At 44.7% G+C, this 24,950-nt stretch overlaps 1 protein-coding gene across 2 annotated transcripts in view; it reads left to right on the forward strand.

Moving 5' to 3' along the window:
* LOC142592567 (heat shock 70 kDa protein 14-like) overlaps window positions 1–24,950 on the forward strand; it is a 91,582-nt gene that overhangs the window by 7,228 nt on the left and 59,404 nt on the right. For both annotated transcript variants that reach the window (XM_075704093.1, XM_075704094.1), the window contains exons 3-5: window positions 2,809–2,937; window positions 7,797–7,908; window positions 17,225–17,312. In XM_075704093.1, the coding sequence (XP_075560208.1) occupies window positions 2,809–2,937; window positions 7,797–7,908; window positions 17,225–17,312 (329 nt within the window). The remainder of the gene's footprint in view (window positions 1–2,808; window positions 2,938–7,796; window positions 7,909–17,224; window positions 17,313–24,950) is intronic.

Genomic DNA, 24,950 nt, shown 5'->3' on the forward strand with positions numbered 1-24,950 from the left:
GCCATGGTGCCCTCGTATAATGGCCAGGTGTGCGAAAACGTCACAAGCAATGTCAACTTTATCAAGGCTCACTAAAGTTTCTTGAATGCTGACACTGTTCACGATGCCTTGTGTATTTAGGAATTAAGAAATACCACTGGGTTCAAAGCACTGACATAAAGGTTCACTTTTGTACTTCCGGTGATCGGTGGTCGTCATCTGCTGAAGTTGTGGCGCTTCCTGTGACATGCGAAATTATGATGTCACTGAAGCTTTGGTGACCACTACCACAGTATGCGTTGGCGCATTCTAGTGTGTTTTTGTCTATCTTGTAGAATTTGTGCTCGCATAGGCTCACTTGAAGGAAAGCAGATGCGCAGATTGATCTTGACGTTTTTCGTGTACGTAGTTTCATCATTTGTGCAAACCATGCTTTGCAAGTCTTTAGATGAAAATAATTGGAAGACTACATCGTCGCTGTGCAGCTGTTGGCTGCAAAAGCGCTGAAATTGATAAAAGCACGCTACACCAGTTGCTGCTAGACTCCCAGTTTTGACAGTCCTGGTTAGAGAGCATCATGCAGCTGGGCTTCAAGCAGCATCATTTCGCTGCTTGAAGCATGGGCACATTTATTTATTATTTGTCAGCAGTCAAGCGCTTTAGTGGCCGATGCAAAACGAAGTCCATCGTCGCATTGACAACACGACCGAGCCCACTCGGCCACTGGCACAGGGCGCGTCAACCATGGAGAACACGCTAGCCTAACTTCTTTGAAGTAAGTTGAACTTGCTGCACTAAGTGCCAGAGCTAGAGCGACAGTGCTCGCAGTTGCAGGATATAAGCTCTGTACCAACCATAAGATGAGAAACACCCTGCGAGTTTATTGTGTCGAAGGCCGGAAGTAGTGGCACCTACGGGAACACCCAAACACAAATTTAAGCCGTGACATCCAGTGGGCAGAGTGTTACGGGTACCACCCCGCTAAGCCGTTGCCTCCATTGTGCAAGCTGGTGAAGAAGGAGCAGAAGAACCACAGGGAGGATGAAGGGCCATCTTTGAATGACAATAACTCTGCTTCTAACTGAACGCTTTCAAATATTTTTTGCTGCTAAATATTTAAAGAAATGGGTCATTTCGTGTGCGATGTTTTCGATGCCTTCGATAAAAAGTGTTGCGGGGCTCCTTTAAGTGTTGTGCCTTCACTAGTCATCTGCAAATGTTTAAGATGTTCATTATGTGTAATATAGTAGTGGGGGCCAATGTTGGAGGTTTTAAATATGAATAGAATATTACACACTAACAATTTGGTAGTTTCGAATATAAAATGTAACCGAATATTTTTGCAACTGACTGATAAAATCTGGTTACTGTGTTTTGTCTGCTAAACAAAGTTTTGCAAAGTATCAGAAGTGAAAGGACCAATGCTGAAGCAAAATGGGTAATGCAAGCCTTACTTTCAGTTTTACAGTGGAAGCCTACAAGGCAGCCTTGTAGTTTTGCTTGTAGCTTGTCATTTGTCATTTTATTCCAGCTGAATGCAACTATAATTAATCGATTCAATTAGAAAGGCATTCTTTTCTTGGAAAGGTAGTTTGGAAACCAGGCTCTAAAGAATTTGAGGGACTAGTCGTGCAGTTTTTTAAGTAACAGGGATCTGTTGTATTAAACTGGTCATGGTTGTCCCTGACAGGCAGCTTTCTTTCTTTGCATTAGTCAGTACAAGCGTGGTACCTAATTTTACCAAGAGAATTATTCCTGCTGTAAGTATGTGCGTCTTCATTGTACTACTTCATTTCGATTGCATGCCCCATATTTGTATTGGATTCATATCCAAAAAATTTGATCAGCATGTATTTTGAACTGATTCCTTGGCAGGCTCATTTTTCACGTCTCGCATAAAGCTGCATCAAAGTTTGTGGTGGCATTGCTTTGTGTTCTTAGATTCACACACTCTCTCCTTCTTGAACTGCTGTACCTTCACCACTAAAGGAAATGAACACAAGAGTGGTATTGTGCAAGCATCTCAATTCAGTTAAACCAACACTTTACAGAACCTTAGTATGACCAAAGCTTCAATACGCTGCTTTTGTCTGGGATCCTATGCACGTAAAATTAATCACTGCCCTCGAACTTGTTCAGAATAACTCGACTCGTTTCATTCTCTCTAACTACAATTGCACTGCTAGCATAACAACCATGACAGCCAGCCTTTCCCTTCCGTCTCTAGTTCCGTGTAGAAAACTTAGCCGTTTGAATTTATTTCACAGCATATAGTACCATACCATTCTTCACGACAAATTTATTCTAGCACCGCAATATATGTCCCATCACATTGATCATCGCTATAAGGTAGGTACAGTATTCCATTTTGTAAAACAAAAACATTTTCCGAATCTTTTCCTCCGCACACAACATTTGAGTGGAACCACCTTCCTGCTATCATTGCATCAATCATTGATAACCAACGTTATCGCGAAGCACTAATCACCATTGTTTAAGTTCGTGCCTGCTTGAAATTGTTATGGTAACTCACTGTGTCTTGTTCTCTTTATGATTGCTTTTTTTTTTCACTTCCCTCAGTAATGCCATTGGCCTTGAGGGTAAATAAATAAATAATGTAGCCCCTATTCCATTCTCCTGCTGATTTTGTCGCAGCAGTTTGATTCCATCCCAATCTTCTGATAACAGGTGGATTGTGGAAACAGTTTGTGCTGCAGGATGTTGTGGTTTGATACATGGGCATTGCTAGCTTGCTAGTCAGCCAGCATGTTTGGACACGGTTTCAGCCTGTTGTCATCACACATGTGTGTGCCCTCCTTCCTCTTGCAGTCAGTGGGACTGGCCGCCAAAAGCGAGATGGCTCGCAACCCAGGTGGCACCATCTGCAACCTTAAAGGCCTGCTAGCTGCCACCTCATCTGAAGAGGTGGAACGGATTGCAAGCGACACCCCGTGCAAGGTCAGCTTTTTGTTTACCTCTTGATTAGTTTTTCCAGCAAAACTGCTGTGAACGTACCTAAATGCACTTTGTTTCATACATAGCAGGCACTGCTATTCTGGAAAGACAGCATGCGCCTGTTTCTAGAGGCATTGAATATGTGTGCTGCAATGAATTGTGTTGCTTGAATTTGGACGCGCCGTCTGGTCCCGTCAAACATGTACATAACACTATGGCACGAAACTCCCGTTTATTCGAACATAGTATTTGGTCGTAGTTCGGTTAATTCGGGCAGTTCGCAAAGCTCAGAGGCACGTGAGGCATAGTGGCACTAGGGAGTGTTCAAATCTCACCGCCAGCGATGGCATCTCCGATTGGCGTGCGCTGATTTCAAAGGCCATGCTTGCATGTGCTGGGAGTGCCAAAAGGCTGGAAATACGTCAAGGCCGCCATGTTTATTTTATTGCTGCATAATAGACAAACCTACATATAAAAAAACATGGCATCAGTGACGTACTGGTTTTGCAGTCGCTTTTGGCGCTTGGCACTACCTCTGCATCGCTATGGTTATCAGCAGGGTAGTTACAGGTCTATGCTAGCAACCCTAATCTATACACACATGTCCTTTTCTCTGTATTGCTGTCCGCCATTTCCGACGTTGTCTTTTGCTTGCGCAGTTGTGTGTCATTTTTATCATGTTTATCGGTGTGCATGTGCAAGGATGGCGGAACTTTTTTTATCTGTGTATGTGAGATTTTGTTTACGCTTTTCATTTTTCCATTTATAGTTTGTTTCTTCTTGACATCGTGCGTGTACCCGTCGCTTCCTTGCTGCGCTTAGCCACACCACGCAAGCGCGCCACCATGTGCTCTCGTGCCAACCGAAACAGGCGAAGTATGAGGCGAAGGATTCGGCAGCGAAAGTGGAAATATTGAAAGCCGTGAAGGCAGGGGTGCCTTGGCAGGTCATAGTGAATAAATTCAATGTGAGGAGAAGCACACTCGGCATCTACGTGAAAAATGAAGCCGAGATTCTTCAGGCATATGACAGCAACAAGTTCGCTGACAACACAAAGAGACTGCGAACAGCAGCGCACCCGAAACTTAAAGAAGCGTTGTTAAAATGGATTGCCAATTCGCGCGATGCACAGCTTCCATTTAGTGGCCCCCTTATCTGTGCGCAGGCTGAAAAGTACACTCAGCAAAACTCAGCATCGAAGACTTCAAGGCATCAGAAGGCTGGATCGACCGATCCAAGAAAAGGCACGACCTGGTCTTCCGAAGCGTGTGTGGCCAGAAAGGGGCTGTGAATGAAAGCGTTGTCGAAGATTAGAGGGCCGGTACCCACATGCCTAGCCGATTATGATGCCTGCAACATTTTTAATGCAGATGAGACGGCCCTCTTCTACAAAGCCCTGCCGGACAAAAGCATCGCATTTAAGGGGGACCCTTGCATTGGCAGTAAACGAAGCAAGGACAGAATAACAGTTTTGCTGGCTGCCAACATGACTGGCATGGAGCGGCTACTGCTATTGATAATCGGCAAAGCATAAAAGCCGAGAGGTTTCAAAAGCATAAAGAAACTTCCCGTAGACTATCGCTCGAATCGAAAGGCGTGGATGACCTCGGCGATATTTCAGGCCTGGCTGTGTGAAGTGGACTGCCGCTTTTGTGCAAAATAGCATGAAGTGCTAATTGTTCTAGATAACTGTACTGTGCACAATAATGTGTTGGGGCTGACGTTGGGCCTACCACAACGGCTTCCCTGCAGCCTCTGGATCTGTTAATTATTCAGTATGTGAAAGGCTAATACAGAAGACAAGTGCTTCAGCGCGTGTAGTTCTGTATGGAGGCAAAGAAAAAACATGCTGTAACTCTGCTCAGTGCAGTGCACATGGTGGCACATGTGTGGAGCAAAGCGCTAGCCACAGTAATTGCGAACTGCTTCCGACACAGCGGCTTTGTCCGTGATGGTGATTCTTTGGAAGCCGGGCATGCGGACGTTAACAAAAACGCCGACGAAGATGACTGTCGCTTTGACAGATTTCTGCCTCCGGACCTCCCGCTGGACGAATACATCCACTTCGATAGTGATGTTGTCGTTGCCAGTCGCCTCAACGACGACGAAATACTGAATGTACTAGGCGACGAAAAGCGCGGCTCTAATAGCAAAAGTGCGTCCCTCATAAATGCGTGTGAAGTGCCGCACCACACTGCTAAAGAGGCCGATGACGCCTTAAAGTCTTGGAGGACATATGTGTCGTTTCTCCCGACAGTCTGTGCAGACTGCACCACATACAAGAACTCCGAAAAATTGTGCTTTCCATGCAAATTTCTCGCATGCAACAAGCAACATTAACCAGTTATTTCATGAAGTAAAGGTATGTTGATGTTTTAGACATTTTTTGAGTTATTATTGTCGAAAGCTCATTAATTCAACATTCAGTTAATTTGGACATTTTCTCCAGTCCCGTGAAATTCAAATTAGCGGGGTTTTACTCTAGTTTTGTTTTCAAAACAAAACTACAGGTGACGAGTGAAGCGTGCAAGTGCAGTGCGTGTTGACCATCTGACGAAGTCAATGATGACCTGGAGTGGCGACACGAACTCCCAAACAAAAGCCCACTGAAGACAATGTGCTGCTGTAGCGCAAGGCTGTAGTAGAAACAGAGCTGCAAGCCAATCGGCATCCTTGATGGAGAGGTTGAAAAGAAAAAGGAAGATGAGGACACAAGAAGTTGGGCGGTGATATTCTAGCGATGTGGACGAGGCTGAAAGAGCTCTCCAAGCAACATGGTTCAGTGTCAAGACCTGTCCAGTGTGGTTTTGTCCATGGTTGAGAGTCCTGAGTGTCAGTCAGCCCAATAGAGTTATATTTCAACTCACTCTGACTCTGACGGACCCGTTAAGCGACCCCTGCCGAGTACAATTTTGGTGAGGGAGCTCAGAGAAAACAATACATGTTGTGAGTGAGTCCGAGTGAATTCTGTTTATTTTGCTGACTGATGGTGGGCAGGCTAACTTTAGCTGTGTAAGATCTTGTAAGATCTTGTAACCCTTGTAAGATCTTCTCGCGTTGTTATGCAGCATTTCATGTTGTGCGCATGTTTCGTGGGATATTGTTCATAAGAACAAATGCAAGAGACAGCCAGGCCCGGTTCTTGAGAATGCTCGCATTCATAAAAAATAAAATCGCTTCACTTATGGAAGAAAGATCAGGTGTGCATCAAGTAGCCTAATATAACCTTAAGTCTCATACTTTTATGCCACAATATATGATGTAATTATCACATGGAAGGTGCTCTTCCCCTTGCATACCCCCTCTCAATCGCAAAATGTCCACCACTACAAGTTTTCTGGGGGAAAACCCTAGCTTGCACTCACGACCAAAACATAGTGGGCTGCACGTTGGAAGCATGAAGGTGCACAAATGATAAGAGTCATTTTATGTAGTTTTATATCCAGAAATAGTTATTTCATAGAAGTGGTCGCAGATAACTGCACTACGAAATGCACAGTGTGGGAGTTCTATGACTGTACTAGTTGCGTAGGTGGTTGCTTCATTTCTCTTGCAGTCTTTGTTCTTCTGATCCATGCATTTTGTTAGCCAACTGGATAACACTTACCATTCTGAGTTGGTATGATCCTTGGTGTTGCTGTAATTGTAGCACACATGCATCGTTATCCATGGAACATTGCCTGCCAGGTATAAAGCGAAGCGTAGATGTAGAAAACATGCGATTGCAGTCTAACCTAACCTATAAGGGTTTTTCTTTATTTATTATAGTTACCCTATTTACGCAATGTCCGCACTTCTTTTATTTTTCGGAAAATTGATTTGAAGATGGGGGGTGCAGTAATTAGGTACGCAGGGAAATATTTCTGAGAGAAGGTTCTAGGTGTTAACTTAAAAAATAGAAAGGTTGTTAAAATTGTTGTTCTCGCGCCAGCCACTGTAAGCACAACATATTACCTACCTTTGTATTAAGATCACAGGTTCTGTGATGTTTTTGTATACACTTTATCTGTATACACTAGCTGAACCTAGAGTTGGTAATTGAGTAAATAAATTGAGTCTGGGCTGACCTCTGACCTATCACAGTCTGTGTCGCTACTGACATCGCTAATGGCTGCCTCATCACTGTTTCAGCACTTTTCGAGGGTGCGATTACTACTTAAGGGGGGAAAAAATTTAATCTGTGATGCCCAATCTTGGGTGTGCGAATGTTGTGTGAGTGTGAGCAGCATGAGAGTAAATGCGGTAAATAGCTTCGTGTTTACCATTCGGAAAAAATGCAGCTTACGTTGTTTAACTTTTAATGGTAGCATTTTGGAAAACATTGTTTCTGCATTAGATACCCTAAGTGAAGTAGATGTCCTGTTCCCCCGGCACAGTAACTGAGTAGCCATGGCATTGTGCTGCTTGTCACCAGGTCACTGGTTTGATGGTGAAATGCAAAGACACTTCTGTATTTAGACTCTAGCGCACATTAAGTTCAGAACCTTTCATTATGTTCTCTTTCGTGGCGTCAGTGTTGCTCTAGGGAGTTAAACACCCATGAATCAAAGATGTGCAAATGGTAACGATAAAAAAATGCTGTTCTTGTTAAAATTGATCCAGCAAGTGAAAAAATAAACTTGGGGATCTTTTGGCACCACATTGCCAACAACTCCTCTGGCTTCTGAAATTTTTCGCATGATAGTAAAGTACTAAGTAATGAGGTTTCACATGGAGATACGGCATTTGTTGATCCCACACAGATTTTGTTATGTTCCTTTGGTGTTGGTGCCATTGTTTCGTATCCCAGCTGGGTTGATATGCTTTTCAGAATAGAGTTTAAAAGTGCTTGCATTTTCACTTCGCGGCCACTGCTGTTGCAGATAGTGGCGGAGGGAGACGAGGTGCACTATGAGGTGTCCTCCGCAGACAACGATCGCAGGACTCGGCATTCACGCAACGATGTCCTGCTCTACCTCTTTCGCAAGATGCATGGTGAGTGCTTGCGATTAAGCTCTGTAAAAAATTCACAAAAGATACTCCGTATGTTATTTTGCCGAGCCTTCTATATAATGTGAGTAGTCAATAGCTTATCTGTATGCAGTTAAACCTCAATAATAATGAATTCGGTAAAATCGAGCAATTGCTTCGTTATTTTGAAATTTCGTTATTCTTAAATTCGATCTTTTATGCAAATAACTACAGTCACCAACAGGTTTTTCTTGCACAGAAGAGGCCAGAAAAATTTTTCAAACGATCATGCAGTTGGAAAAAGCTAATTCGAATGAGAAAAAAAAATTTGTTGAATTTGGAAGTCTACTACAAAAGATGCGGTTTTATGTCGTGTCAACGGCATCTTTACATCAGTGGTACGAATCTAAGCCAGCCACGCTTTTGCATCCACTTTGCCCTCACAGATGGTAGTCTCACTCACAGTTGGACGACGCTATCGCGAAAAGCACTGGCAATGGACGGTGAATACTTCATCTGCCTCTCGCTGCAATGCCGTCTCCGAAACTTGAGATTATGCAACCTCCAGCACTAACCGTGTAGGAAGACAGCACACACTTCTACGCCATCTCAGCTTGCACACGTGGCAGATTACCTCTAAAACAGGGCATGCAGGCCGCGTATGCGCTCTGCCATGCTGACAGCTATGCGCAGAGCCATGGCCATGCTAGAAAAGTTGATGTGTGCCGTTGATCACGTTACCATGCGCTTGCTCGCCTCCCGACGTTTGCCCTCGTTCATGCGATAAAACGGTGCTCATCAAGCCACCGTCCTTCTCAGTTCACTCTTGTGTGCTTTTACTTGTACCCAAAGCATGCATCTGGCGGGGCACGATAGAATCTCATCACACTTGAACATGATACAGAACATGATGCAGCTCTGCTTCGATGGTCATTCTCGATCCTGCGGCGCATTATTTGAGACGTCCATTCGCAAGCAGCAGCATGTAATTAAACCATTAGGCCATCTGCTCCACGGAAGTTTAGATTTTATTGTCTCGTATTCTTTCATGGTGGCAGGGAAATTTCGTTATATTGAATTTCAGCATACATAGTGTTCATTTTTGGGCAGCTCACACACAAATGAAGCTCAGGAAAGAAGACTTGACAAGTGTTGGTCCTGTCTTCTTTCTCGTGTTTCATTTGTATGTGTGTTGCCCAAGAATGGATAGGTTCCGACTCGCCCGCTTTTCAGTCCTTCTTCAGTACAGTTTTCTATGGACAGGAAGTTGTAAAAGGTTAAATACTTTGCTATATCGAGAATTTTGTTGTACAGTGAAACCTTGTTGCCACGAAAACCACATTAAGAAGGTTTTTAAAGATTCCCTGCTGACTGCTTATAGTTCCAGTGTAAAAATATTTCAGTACTACAGACTTCAGCACACCAAACTTTTCGTTTCAGAATGATTGTCGTTCAGTTTTTGTCTCATTTTAACAATGCCTGAGTACTACGAACTAATACAGTAAAACCCCGCTGTTACGTTCCTCACTGCTGCGTTTTCGTGGCTGCTACGTCGTTTTCATCCGGTCCCGGCATAGCGTCCCTAGGATCCAATGTATAAGGAACTCCGCTGTTACGTAGTAGCTGTGAAAACGTTTCCGCATGATACGTCGCAACTTAGCACCCCGAACCCGCCTCGGCTAAAGCAGGCAACACGCTCCAACCGCCATTTTGGCTTTTGATGAGTTTTGGCCGGGCTTGGCTATGGAACTGGCTGCAAGAAGCCGCACGCCAATTCGAGAGGCCGCCACTAGGTGGCCATTCGGGAAAAATGCTCTCACTATCATCGCTGTTATTATGGTCACTCACGGAGAAAGAAAACTCAGCAGAGGCCCTGACGTCGCTCTTTGTGAAGCTAAAGTGAAGACGGAAGTTGGCATTGCTCCGCCTATTGGGCCAGCTCTCCTCTCTTGTTTACATTTCTCGTGAAACCACGCCGCGCTGCGCGCAACCGGGCTGCTCGGGCTGCACTCCGCAGCAATACTAAACAATCGTTAGCATGTTAGCATGATTACGCCAAAGAGGGAAAAGTTTCCCGCGGATATTCCTTCGTCCGTTGCCATTGCCGTGGCCCGGTGACGACAATGAGCACGAGCCGCATGATGCCGGGGAGTTGCCAAATCCTAGCTTTGGAGAAGCCATCGCGGCTCTGGACCTCCTCCGCAGGTACGTCGCACCTCACAGCGATGCTGATAGCAATGCGGCCTTGCAGGCTATTGAGAAACGTGTGGTGATTTCTAGCGAGCGAAAGAAACAGCAAGCCACCATTCTAGACTTTTTTAAGTGCTAAGCACACTCTGTGGAAATAAGTGGTCTATAGTTGAAGCTGCACTTTTTTCATTCATTTTCGGAGCTTTCCTCACTGTTGCGTTTACCCAGCTGTTACGTTTTTTTCCTCGGTCCGGTGAAAAACGTATGAATGGGGTTCCACTCTTTTAAGAAAAATGCAGATTCTTAGATTTCTGTCTTTACGGCAGCCGGGACAGTAGTCTAGCACATGACAAAGCACAGAAAGTGGACGATGCGTAGCATGGGCTTGAAAAACCCGAGACGGTGCCGGAGGAAAGAAACGCTGGGAGGGTTGTTTTTAATGCAAAAGCATTACAGTGCAGTCCACTTATAACGATATCGAGAAAGACAAAAAATATGATCGATATACCGATAATCGCCATATCTGGACTGCAGTTATTAAAAAAAAAAAAGACGCGGAACATACCTTTGCAGCTCCGAACTCGAATTCGCTACTTGCTCTAAAGAATAGATGATGTAGAAAGTAGGCTGTGAAAAACAAACTTTGTTTCTATTGTAATGACCGTGTGAAGGGTTAGGCGCGCCAAAATAGTCCGAAATCTGCACTTGCTTTTGCGGCAGCTTCAGCTTCACAACCGCGGTGTGCATGAATTCCAGCGGCTGCGCGAACACTGGTGGTAATCCTTTAGCATGCGCAAAATCAATTAAGGAGTCGATTGATGACAGTGCACTTTGCATGGACATCGAGGTCGGGGTCAAGGAGCCGCTGTCAATCTCGTCACTGTCGCTGCTGCCGTCACCATCGTCGCACAACTTTGCCGTCTGTCGAGACAGCAGATCTTCGGCGATCGCCTCGTCGGTGACCTCATCGCAGAACGCGGCAGCACTGTCTGCAGTCAAAAACTCCTCCTTCGACGCACCACCTGTGTCACCAGTAGGAACGAGCCCCCAGAGCTCGGTTATGTCAGCGGCTTCCACCGTGTTGGTCTCAGTGGGTTGGGGAAGTTCATCCTTACGCACAAAGCCCGCCTTTTTGAAGCAATTGGTGATGAACCACTGGTAAAGTTCCTCTTCAACATTGGCGTACAGAGGGTCTATAACCCTTTTCCGCTGATCAGCATGGCCGCTGATAGCTCCTGCCTTCACAATCGCGGTGCTACCTGTTTTCAAGATGGTTGATATCGTTAACTGGGCGAGCTCATACTTCTTCACAAGGGCGCTCACCTTGAAGCCGCATCAAGAGTCCTGCAAAATATCCATCTTCGTGTCCAGCGACACAGCTTTGCTCTTTGTCGGCGCCATCTTCGAAGTGGTTTGAACTGTTGGTTGCACGCTGCTTCTGTGGAGTCAGCCTGCTATCGTGAGAGAGGGAGAGATGTGGGACGGGCACCACCGCGCCGCTTTGCTTGTCGCTTTTTTTTTTCGTTCTCATTCTTTCAGAGCAACTGTGGCCGACGCGCATGAAGCAGCTAGCGCCATCTTGTGGCGCACTGCGCCTACTCAGGTACTCTCCGGTGCGCGATCGGGGCGGGACGTGCTGCGCGGTAATGGCGGCAGATACAAACTTACGGAGATAAACATCGCCTCGTCTCAACATCGTTCGTTTCAGGGAACTAAACAATGCGAATGTTACAATTATTTGGCACGGAAAACACCGTCCAGACGGCAAAATTTAGATCGTTATATCTGATATGAGGTGAATAACCTATCGTTATAAATGGTTTTTTCCCCATAGACCTAATGCATAAAATGACACTCTCATGTCGACCCATCGTTATAACCGATATATCGTTATATGTGGTATCGTTATAAGTAGACTGCACTGTATACTGTATAGGCTTGTGTAAGGGCCGCACCCCCAACTTGGCAGCTTTGAATTTGTAAAAAAGGAAATTTCCAACGGAGAAGCAGTCAGATTCAGTGTCCCGATGCTGCACACATGCATCGGCGAATTTTCGCACACTGCATGCTTCTGCGTGCCGCTACTAGATGGCAACAGCTGCATGTTGACTTCTGATGCAATACTGTAAAATCTCATTACTATGGACACCACATTAAAAACTTCAGAAATCCTCAGCTGACTTCTTATGGTTTAAACGTAAAAATATTTCAGTACTACGAACTTCAGAATGCCAAACTTTTCAGAATAACGATCATTATTCAGTTTCCGTGTCATGTTAAAGGGCCCCTCATTAGGTCTGGCCATTTTGAGCTGACAAGTGCAGAGCATACATTGCGTGATAAAGATTGTGTCTGCAAAGTATTACATTGCTACATGCCGCGGAAAGATCTGAAATTCCAAACCGAACGCCGTTTTTCCTTCTCCTCGTGGCTGCCGTGTTCCAAGCCGGACAGTGACGTACTCGCGTCCCTGTGCCTACGTACTCAGGTCCACAGTGTGACGTTGCTTGTGGTGACACGTGACTTCGAGACTTATTCAAGACAACATCTGTTATCTATGCGATCTGTTGCTTGAATTGACGAATTGAAGTTTAGAGAAATAATAAAACACCCAAATGGAATGTCTGCGTGTTTTTTTGTTTTACTTCGCACCGAAGCAAGAGAGATGTACTTCCGCTTTGTCTGCTTGTTCCCACAGTCGTGCGGTCACGTGTACAGGTACCGAGACTGTATCATTTTCTACCGTGTTCCAGCGCATGATCATGCTCTGTGATCCACTTGTTCTGCCTCGGTATTCGTGTAGCACTGAATTATACCGCTAGTCATGTTTCCTTGTGCACAACGCACAAAATCGTTCGCTGCGTGAACGAGACAACAGCTTGCGTGCGATGCCGTCAGTGGAAAGGCGTAGCGCCAAAAAAAGAAAAAGCAAGGAAAAAAAAATGAAGGCCGTGACATATGCATCACGTGATCCACGAGTTCCGGTATGGGAAAACGCAGGGAAGGAATTTTGCTTGAGGAGGCTAGACGAGGCGAGTATAGAGAGCGTTCTGCTTGGCAGTGGAGCCCACCTGTTGAAATCATGGGTTCGCTGCACTGAAATAATTCTATCCCGGCTAGTAATTAGCCGATTTGAAGAATTTTTTTGGGCAGAACGCTCCTTAGAGGACACATAATAACTTCCAGCGTATAACCAAAATTCGCTATGGGGCCTGCTGAAGGGCCCTTTAAGAACGCCTCAGTACTGTAAACTAATATTCCAAAGTCTGGGGATTCTTAGATTTCCGTGTATCTTTCACGGCAGCCAAAACAGTACGCTAGCAGACGACAAGGTGCAGAAAGTGGATGCCATGGCGCATGGGCTCTGAAATTCTGAGACAGCACTCAATAAAAAAAAAAAAAAAACGCTGGAGAGAATTGTTGTTTCAACCTACTCCAAGGAAGCAACGCATCGGGTTTTGCGAGCGCATGCTCCGCCCAGGCAAGTGTCGCCCAGCAATGGAGGCGTGTCTCTTCCTTTTTTTCGCGCTTCTTTCTGCAGCCATACTAGCTACGCGCACAGAGAAATTTAGCCTCTGTACTCATAGTCCTGCCACATGGTCGCACTTTGCACTTTCCGGACGGTGTCGCTTACACACGCTTTCACTTTGAAATAGTTCAGGTGTCTGCCTCGAGTGAGACCGTTGCGATGTCCACTGCAAGGAATGTAAAAAGAAACAAACAATACACATTGTACTTTGGGAGCGACATGGAGCTTCCTTTTGTTCAGTAGTTTTCTTGGGCTCGCCGAGAAAACTACCGACCATTTAGTCCCGGCCACAGCAGTTGCATTTTGTATTAGGGGGGCGAAATGCAAGAATGCCCTTGTATTGTGCATTGGGTGCACATTAAAGAACCCCAGATATTCAGAATTATCCAGATTCCCCCACTACAGCATGCCTCATAATCATATTGGGGTGCTGGCGTGTAAAACACCGGAATTTGGGGTTTTACATACCATTGTTGGAAGCAGCAGTAGAAGGCTTCTTTTGGAATCTGTCGTACCATAACCGTTTCATTCACTTTGCTGTCCTTCACGGTCGTGAAACGTGTCTTCTTGAGGCCCATTTTTAGAGTTGTCAACTACCGTACTCACCGGACCTCGCTCCAAGTGATTTTTGGCTGTTCCCTACCCTGAAAATAGGCCTCAAAGGGACATGCTTTGCAACCGCGGAGAACATAAAAGCAAATGTGATGGCTAAACTCTGACAGATTCCAAAAAAAGCCTTCTACCGCTGCTTCTAACAATGGCAAGAGCAATGGAGCAAGTGTGTGCGCATAGAAAGGTCTTACTTCGAAGGTGATTAGGTAAGCATTGCCATAGGTCGTCACATTATCAACCTGAACCACCATTCCGGGAACTTTTTAACTGCCCCTCATATTGTGATGCTTTTTATTTCTAAAGCTAAATACAAAAAAGTAGAAGTTTTGCCTCAATGGCGAAGCAATGATTGCGACCGCAAATTAGCGCACAGCTATATGAAGTAAGGATAGTAGTTTTATCGGCCGTTTAAACTTGTAAACATAGGCACACTAACTAAATTAACAAGCATGGTGTCACGCATGCACAAGTAAACGTGAACACATCTGACTCGATAACCGCACAAACTCGCTGTCAAAACACTGGCGTGAGGAAACGCAGTAGTAGCAGCGAGTGAAGTGACATTCGTGCTGTCTATCGCTTCAACGAAAAGTGAGTGCCCAAAACATGTAGCACGCACAGAGCTACGAGCTGCCACCGCACCTGGCCTCTGCCCCCGACGCAGATCGCTATCAAGATATGGCCGTGCAACCACATGCAGCCGCCACATGCGCGGTTGCAGCCAGTGTAGAACCCTGCCCTTCTCCCCTATCCCCGGTGCTTCGCAATGTTGGGTGCCTTGTGCACGACGGAAAACAATGCGCCTCCTCCTTGCTTGCATCTCTTTCACATGGGCAAGATTAAGCCGTGATTGTTGGCTCAACTCGCATCCCTTCACTGGCACATACAGTGTGAGGCGTGCCGTGACGGTGTTATCGCCCTTGGACTTCATGTGGAACTTCACGTCAACGGCGACGCCCATGCAGCTCTCCGCATACTTTTCCGGTGTTTTCGCATGTCTTGACGCTATCAGAATGCTGCGCATGACATTACAAGGGTAAAAGCTGTTAATTGGTCGGCTGACGAAGGACGACAGTGCAAACATGACAAAAGCCAGCTGTCTATTCTGAGGATTGAGGGGGGCTCGCCCATTGGACACCACTGAAACTTTCATAAAGCTTCCATTCAGCTGGCGTTGCGCGACGATCAATTAGGGGCAGGCAATAGAGGAGCCTTTCTTGCGATGTGTTGATGCAACTGTACGTTTTGCTACTGTGCATGAAATTGGTGAAAGTACTCATCAAGGAGGAGAGAGGGCTAGTGGGGAGGGTAGCGAAGGATAGCAAGATACCATGTCTGTCACGACTTGTTCATCAGTTGCCTGCAACTTGAATATTACTGCACCAGAAGAATTGTTGGTCTTTTTGCTGACTGGTCTTGCTTTGCTGTTGAGGAAAATTAGTGCTAACAGAAAGACAACGTCCTAAGTCGATGCCCAAGGTGGGTATACTGTATGTTCACAAAGTGTAACACGACCTTACAAAGGTTCCCAACCGTCATGGTGTGCCTCCACTTTTTTTTTTTTTTTTTTCTGGCACCAACAAGCTTTCTAAGCTGTGCCCTCTTATTGGCAGTGAAAGCAGATGAGGTAGCCTTACAAGGCATGAGAAGCCCTTCATCAAGTGCTCCAGAGGTGTCATTATATATCAGCCAAACTGAACGTTGCCTTAAGTAGTCATAGAATGACTACTTAAGGGAGCATGCGCAAAAGGTAAGGAAGAAAGAGGACAAAGGCGCACATATGATGGCCCATGTTCATTCTGGGCAGGAGCGGCAATGCTACTAGACTTGCATTGGAAGCCCTTCTTTTTTTTATCAGGAAGAGCAGAGATTGTTGTATAAGCGAGCCATTGATCACTCTTCTTAATTCAAAGTTCGACCTCTTGCACAACCGCCTTTGACCTACACATGTTCCGCTTGCGATGTTTCTGTATTTTTATTGGGCGCATGTATGACAAAGTCATATACAGTCAACGACTGATTTTCCAGACGCCTGATTTCTCGGGCGTGCCCAACAATTCGGACACCTCATTGCGGCACCACTATGTACCCCGTAGAGTCAATGTATAAGAACATTTTTTTGTACCCATGAACTCTTTGCCGTATGATTTTTTAGACTTTTTGCCATGACCACATGTCCAAAACTGCGTTAGCAAAGTCACCACCACCTGCATTTTGTTATCTCGCCACCTCGAACAGGCGCTCTCGCATGCAGGTCCACTGGCAGCTGTAGCTACCACCGTGGCAGTGCTAGGCCTACCTGCTTGGACGTTTTGTACCAAGCTTCGAGCTGTTTGGTGTCGTGTTTTTCATTGAAAGAATTCGCTGCTGTCAGCAATGGTGTTGACTCAGCTCTTGTGGTCCCCGCCAGTGGCTTTGAAGCTCAGAAAGCAGGACGCATTGCATAATACCGTTTCCCAAAAGTCAGCTTTGCTTCAATACAGTCTCATTTCACGGTAAAGCATACCAAGAGTGGGCAGGGGCAATTGTCACGGGACACAGTATGTATTCCTGAATATTTATTAGTATGTCTCCTGTCACAGTACTACGAGCATTGATATGCATAATAAGTGTCCTGGCATGCCTTCAGAGCTATTTTGGGCATGCCTGTCGCCATTTGAGCCCTTGAGGGCAGTAAGAGTCATGTATTCGTTGTTTTTGGACGTTTTCACTGCCCCTAGGGAGCTTGAAAAATCGGACATTGACTGTACGTGTGAAACCCTTCCCGCTATTAAACATTTGTGAGTTGTATTAGTCTTTGTCTTTTCTTTGTGAGTTGTGCTTCATTTTTTTTTTGCTAATTTTTCTCGTCCGTATTGCTACACTATTTCGAAAAATCATTACCGTTGTATGTTCGTTGTAGACTGGCGCACAGCTTCCACTATATAGGAAATTTTTGAGCTCAGGTGGGTCAGAAGCCCTTTAAGCAATGCGAGACACTTGGCATTGATGTCACTCGCTCGCTTACAGAGGTCGCTGAAAGCCAAGGCAGCGACGAGTACCCTGCTGTAGTGACAGTGCCACCAGAGTTTGGCGAAGAGCAGAGGCAACTGGTCGCGTGAGTATTGAAGCATCCCACTAACATTGTTTGTCAGCGCTCCTCTTTGCTTATTCGAAGGTAAGTGCAGCAGTGAAATTGGGAAACGCACATTCTTCCCTTTTATCCTTTTATTGTGTGTGACCTGTCTTACCTGTGCAAAATAAAATCGAACACAAAAGGATGATGCAGACAACACAAACATACTCTCTCTCTTTGTGTCCTGTTTCATTTTGCACCTGTAACATGTATCACGATTCCAGCAACAAGCTATTGGGACACATCAATAATTCTATCTCGCTTAACTCAAAATTTTCGTTATTTTGCTAAATTCATGCAGTCCCATAATTTGCAATGCAAATTATACTAGGTAAATTGAAAAGCCTGTGCTCATCCATCTGGATACTTTGTAGTTTCCACTTTTGGCCTCCAACACTATGCACTTCTAGTTTTGCAGATCTCGAAGGCAGTGTCAGAAATATGTCTGCCATGACAGGTTTCCGGCACCTGTAATTGCTTCTACCCAGTAATGTTGGTTGCTTTTGGTGCTAGCAGTACATAAATGTATGGCCTTTGAGATTGGATCACACAGATTCGTTGCTGGGGCTGTGGTTCGGACAGTCGATAAAGTGCTAGATTCTGTGATATGGGAATTGATAATCCCTACGGCTGTGCGAAGTGCCTGTGCTAAGTTTTGTGGCGGTGCACATTAATATTATCTGTTTCCACCCATTATAAAGAAGTGAGCCAAACATAATCATAATAAAGGTGGAGCTACACAAGCCATTTCTATTCTGGTTTTTCTTGTGCAAATACCAGCTGCGACACATTTGTCATCACGTTTTCTCCACATCTGGTGTGCTGTGCGTACGATTACCATGTGTGCATACAGCCAGAAATATTGGCCATGTGTGCATTTCCAATAATGTGCACGGACGACAGTGGGAGTGATGGACTAGGTCAACTAGACTTCACTGACTACTTGAGCATACCATATTTTCCAGCATATAACTTGCACACCCAATTACAAGTGCCCAGAAAGATGAAGAAAAATACCAGTCTGTGTCTGTAATATCTAGGAATAACCTTGTCTTATGATTTATCTTATATTGGTAACATCATTTCAGTATCGAATAAAAAACTTTTCTCAAGCACCATCTCCGTCTTGCACCCCCCCCCCCCACCACCACCACCACATGTAATATCACTTGCGTATAAATCAATTATTAGACCAAAACTAAAATATGCATCTGCATATTTGAGCCCGTACCCAGCGTATTTAATCATCGCATTAGAATCGGTCCAGAATCGTGCCACTAGAATCATTCACTTTTCCTTCGTAAAAACAATCTATTTATTTATTTATTCACAATACCTGACAGGGCCCAGAGGCCATTGAGTAAGGGGGACAAACAAGGATATTATAAGAAATGCAAAATATACAGGTCAAATAAGCAAAAGGGAAAGCATTGCACAGGGCTAGTACAAATAAAAATAAGCAGCAACAAACATAAGAGCAATGTACAAAAAATAGTAGAAGTATAAGAATACAGCACAAATGTCTGACACATGACTCAAGAAAAAAAAAAAAATAATAAAGCAGGGGTTTACAAAAATACAATAGCCAAAAAGTGCAATATTTTATACAAGACAAGGTTTAACGTCACGATGTCACTTGAAAATGTTCGCGCAGCTGAATATGGAATGATTGATGGTTGCATATGGATGCAATATTATCGGGAAGATCATTCCAAAGAACGATGACACGTGGAAGGGCTGATGAATTGAAGGCTTGTGTTCTTCCATATATGCGCTTGATGCTTTACTGATTATGTAAACGGCTCGAAATGCGTGACGGCGCTTCTAGAGGTAATGCAGATTGCCTGGTGCAGTGGCGATATTTATGAAATAAGCATAAAAGAGCGATTGAACGACGAATATGTAATGGCTCATGAGAGATATCAAGTTTTATCTGTGTTACGCTCGAAAGGGGACTGTAGTTACGTGTAATGAAGTGAGCGGCTCTATTTTGTATCGATTCTAGTAAGTTTATTAGATAGTTTTGATGTGGGGACCAAATGGATGCTGCATATTCTAGCTGTGGCCGCACAAGTGTTAGATAGGCCAGTTTTCACACATTGTTAGGAGAATTCCGTAGGTCCCTGCACAGATATCCCAGTGTCCTTGAAGCTTTCGCACAAATCGTGTTGACGTGCGTGGCCCATGAAAGATTATGCGTGAGGTGAATACCTAAATACTTATATGATGATGCCTGAGACAATACCGTGCTATCTATGAGATACGAGAAGTTAGAATTGGTACGCTTGCGGCTAAAAGAGATAACCTTGCATTTATTCGAGTGAAGTGTCATTTGCCATTTATTACATCAACTGGAAATTAGGTTAAGGTCACTTTGGAGGGTGAGATGATCATCCATGGAATTAATGGAGCGGTAAATGATGCAGTCATCAGCAAAGAGTCGTAGACGAGAAGATATGTTAGCGGGCAGGTCGTTAATGTATATGAGAAACAATAAAGTGCCAAGAACGCTGCCTTGAGGTACACCTGAAGTTACATCACAGAGTGATGAAGTAAAATTGCTAACTGTTGTAAACTGTTGGCGGAAAGAAAGAAAGTTACAAATCCATGACAGTGTAAAAGAATCTAGGCAAATAGCAGGTAATTTTGAAAACAAACGGGAATGTGCAACGCGGTCGAAAGCTTTAGCAAAATCTAAAAAATATGCAGTCAGTTTGTAGGTTAGCGTCCATGTTAAAATGCAAATCAGTCGTGAATTCTAGCAGTTGAGTATCACAAGAAAATCCTTTTCGGAAGCCATGCTGTTCAGGAAAAAGGAAGGAATTATGTTCGAGGTGACTGTAAACGTGAGAAGCGATAATGTGTTCGAGTAATTTACAGCAAATGCATGTCAGTGAAATTGGACGGTAGTTTTCGGGTGAATTTCTGTTTCCGCTGTTAAACACAGGGACGATTTTGGCAATTTTCCAGTCGGTAGGGAGCAAGCCAGATTATAGTGATTGTTGGAAAAGGAGGCAAAGAATTTGACTGGAAATTGATGCAGTGCTTTTTAATATTTTAGAGTTAATGTTGTCAACACCAGCACTTGTAGAAATCTTTAGGTTATCAATGAGTTGAGCGATACCTTCAACGGTGACATTAATATATTGCCATATATTGCCAATCATGATCAGGGACAACGGGTATGTTGGAATGATCCGCCCTTCTGAATACTGATGCAAAGTACCTGTTACATGCATGAGGGCATTCACTATCAGAGAGTGGTAGCTGGTCATCATTGGTCAGTGAAATATGATTACTAGCGGGAGATATCACACGCCAAAACTTTTTGGGATTAGATTTTAAAAGAGAGGGGAGGTCGTGAGAAAAATATTTATTCTTAGAAACGCGAACAGCAGAACAATCAGATTTTAAGCATACACTGTATTTTTCCCAAGCCGATGGTGTGGACACGAGTTTGGCCTTTTTGTAGAGATGTTTCTTTTGATTTCGATAATGGCGGAGGGCTTTTGTAAACCATGGTTTAGATTTGTCATCTGAGATTGGAAATCAAGGGAACATATTTGTATACTAGATTATTTATCATATTCTTAAAAAGCACCCAGTTGTGTTCAACAGATCTATGCGAAAATGAGGGCAAGAAGGTTTGAATGATAAAGTCATTAAGCCTATTATTCATTTCTTTGTAATCAGCTCTATTATAATCGCGAATTTGCCTTGTTGTAGTACCTTGAAATGCTAATGGGACATTAAGCTCTATATGAATAAGCTTGTGGTCACTAAAACCATCGAAGTACAGAACTTCGCCAATCATTTCAGGTGCACTGCAGAAGACAAGATCTAAAACGTTAGAACTGCGAGTTGGTTGATTTATCACTTGAAAAAAATTGAAATCTAAACTAAGTCTGATAAGCTCCGCTGAGGTGCGATACGAGGTTGACAAATTCTGCCAGTCAATGTGCGGGAAGTTAAAATCAGCAACCAGGTAAATGAATTCAGCTGGGCATGTTTGGATGGCAGAGGTAATACTGGCATGAAGTTTAGTAATAAAGGAGAGATCAGAATCTGAAGGTCGGTAGCAGACGCCAATCAATACCTTGACCGAGGCCGTTGCACAGGTGGCCCACACTATTTCCAGAGAAGAGTCACTATGTACGTGGTATGAAGCAAGCGCTTTCTTGATGGCGATAAGGACGCCGCCACCTCTCTTAACGGAACGATCACGCCTGTATATGTTATAGCTATTTTGGTTAGGGAAAATTTCATTGTCCATTACGTCTTTATGAAGCCAGGTTTCTGTCAGTGCTACTATATCGCTGTTAGTATCATCCAAAAAAGAACACACTTCATCACGTTTAGGAAGCAGGCTGCGGATGTTAGTAAATGATTATGATAGCTGTGGACTAGTGCTAGATGGCCTAGGCAGCTCCTGAGTGCATTTGCCCTTGTCTAGCTATCTTGCTGATAGCACAACTGAGTTAGTCGTGCTATCAAAGACGTATGTTTTGTTGTCAATGTGCAGTTTGTCAGCGACCAGTTTGCTTTTCTTATTCTGGTTTCTGGCGAATTCTAGAAGTTTCCGCCTAGCTAACCTGGTCGGCAAAGAAAAACCTTTGCAAATAGAATAATTAGAGTCTTTCAACTTGTGCGCGGTTGCCAGAATTCGCTGTTTGTCCTTAAAAACGTTAGTTTTGCAATGATGGGCCTTTGCTTGTCAACAAAAAACTTCCCTAACCGATGTACGTGTTCAAACTGGGATTCGGTTACAGTGATTCCTAGATGATTAGAGCAAAATGTAATTATTTTCTGCTTCGCGCCATCCCAGTTCTCTTTCGCGTCATTCTGAAGACCAAAGAACAGCAGGTTTGACCGACGCTGCCTGTTCTCGGCGTCATCCCATTTCACTTTAACTTCTTCTAGCTTTACAGTAATTTCACGCAGCGCAGGGTCAAGACCATAGTTATCGGTTTGGTCACGTGATTCTACCTTGGCCTCCAGCGTTGTAACTCTGTAGGATAGCTGCTTAATTGTCATATATGTTGCATCTTGTTTTTCCTTGACGCCCTTCAGTTCATGCGGTATTGCTGCCTGGCCTGACTCAAGCCTATGCATGATTGCCAACAAAGAAGAAAGCAATTGCTCTTGAGTTGTTTGTTCAGGGGAAGGACCAGGGTTTGGCTCAATATCACCGGCAAGTAAGAGCAACAAAGACAGGGCAGAGGAACAACAATGCGACACTCGCAAAAGGAAGCCGTTCATCTTGGCGAGGAACTTAGTTGGGCACGACACCGCGAATAGACAGTAATCGTCACTCTTAGGACAAGTAGCACCGTCGAGGTAACTAACCTGCACAATCAGAACTGTTACTTGATGCATTCCTGATGTGGTGTCGTGCCCAAATCCAACGGCTCCTCGGTCGCTTTTATATTCCTGGCTGGATGTGACGTCTATCATTGTCGGTGAACCACGTTGCCAGATAAATGAATCGGTGGCATCCGGAATCGGCGGAAGCAGCAGGAATCCAGGAAACGGTGGCATCGGTTTTTCGCAAACAAGCTCGCAGTGGGTAGCCGGCCAGCAAGTGATTCCATTCGCAGATGCATGACTCGTCTACGTCATATCTTCATCCAGTGGCTCTATTCCCCATCTCTTAGGCTACGCTGATAATGTTCAGCTTCTGCTGCATTCTAAAGCACTGCCCTCGAGCACGGCTCATTATCATTATCAGAGTTCTGGTTCATCGGCACTGTGTGCACTATTCGCAAACTACAGTCGAACCCGGCTATATCGAACTCGCAAAAAAACGCCTATCAGTTCGATATAGAGCATAATTCGATATAAGCCTGCTAAATAATTGGATGTCATAAAAGCACATACCATTTATAAAATCACTTTATTGATTAAACTAGCTTAGTTTCGCACGAAATAGTCCTGCATTTTCTTCTGCTTTGGCAATTTCGCTGCCTGCGACGCACGCACTTTTCCACATTAAGGAGTCTGAGCAGCTGAGGCCGCAACTTTCCGCATTCGCGCAGAAGCACCGGACTATTGTGAGCGCACCAATCATTTCGGAGGATGTGGGACCGTCGTTGCTTTCCTCATTGTGCCCACTTTCACTTGTGCTCGGTACGATGTTGGCAACGTAGTCTTCGTTTTCGGGCTCTCCCGTGGTCGCGACACATCATTTGCGCTCACAAACTCATCCACCGTTGATTCGTCAACAGCTTCCGGAAATTCTGACAGTTCGCTCCAAACTTCGGCAACACTGGCAACGGCTTCGTCGCATTCATCAAAATTTACGGTCATCACCGAGCACGCGGAAGTCGGCACGGCTGAAGCAATTTCAGATTAAGGGGGGAGGCTACACTTGAAATACAACTTTTTTATTTGTGGACAGATCTGAACGAAATTTTCACAGTTTGTGTATTTTAATATGCAGATTCTAAAAATATAATTAATTTTGCCACAGGATAAGTAGTTTCTGATATACTCTAAACGCATTGTATAAGCAGAGTCCTTTGTTTGGAGGAAAATTAGCATCTAAACAGAAAACCCTAACACAGTAATTTGAGTATAAAGACTATCTAGGATGTTCAGGGAGTGCCATAAGGTATTATTCAATGTTCTAGGCTAATCTGAGCAAGAGTTAGAGCTCATCAAAGTTGTGAGAAAAAAATGCCATCTTGACATGTCAAGCATGTGACTCATTTCAAAAACTTTTTGAGAAGAGTGCTGCTTTGAAAAGGTGCATATTGCTTACTGCATACATTTATCTTTCTGGCAAAAAAAAAATTAAGTTGATAACTGAAATAGGACAGAAGCTATTTTACCTCCAAAATTGGAAGTCTGTCGGAATTGTTGTTTTGAGAAATCAAGGAAAAACATTCTGCAACATCTTTATTGAGAATATACCAATAAAATCTCAAGGAAATTCACCCGGGGCATAATCTGGATACATCCTATCTTTTTGCCGCTTTTTGGCCAGCTTCCTTGCGCTCAAAGAGGCTTCTCGCTTCTTGCTGGAGTTAGCACTTCGAAGGTCCGGCGCTCCGGACGTTTTCCGGCGCTCGCTGCGCGCTCGCTACTTTCTTCAGTCGTGAAGGAAACGGTGCCTGCACGATCTGTGCCAACACGCGTGGCGTGGGCGGACGAAGTGTTGACGCTAGACGTGCCACTTTGCAGCTCGGAACTCGATCCGGTAGAATGTCCAGGCAGACCAGCAACCGGTAACTCCGCAAGTATGACAGGCCTAGCCGCCTTCCGTCGCGCATTCCACAGCCGCTTGACGCGTAGTAGCCTTGAAACGACAATCTTTTCCAGCCATTCGGGCAGCGAAATGAGCATCTTATCAAACGTCGCGATGCAAGCGGCTGAAGAAACGTAGACAGCGGCGCGATGAAACCAGAGATAAACAAACGTAGCGAGACGCGAGAGCGGTCGAGCGCGCGCCGACGAGCACCGGACCAATAGGAGCGAGGCGCGCGGGGGGTGTGCGCGCTTTGGCCAATCGGCGGCACGGACGCATCCTCTAGAAATGACGCGATAGCGTCGGTTTCCCTTCACCGACGCCATTTTGAACTGGTGCAAAATGCGCACAAAGAAAACAGCTTCAAAACAAGC

This window comes from Dermacentor variabilis, chromosome 9 (genome assembly GCF_050947875.1).
Source record: "Dermacentor variabilis isolate Ectoservices chromosome 9, ASM5094787v1, whole genome shotgun sequence".
NCBI lineage: Eukaryota > Metazoa > Arthropoda > Arachnida > Ixodida > Ixodidae > Dermacentor > Dermacentor variabilis.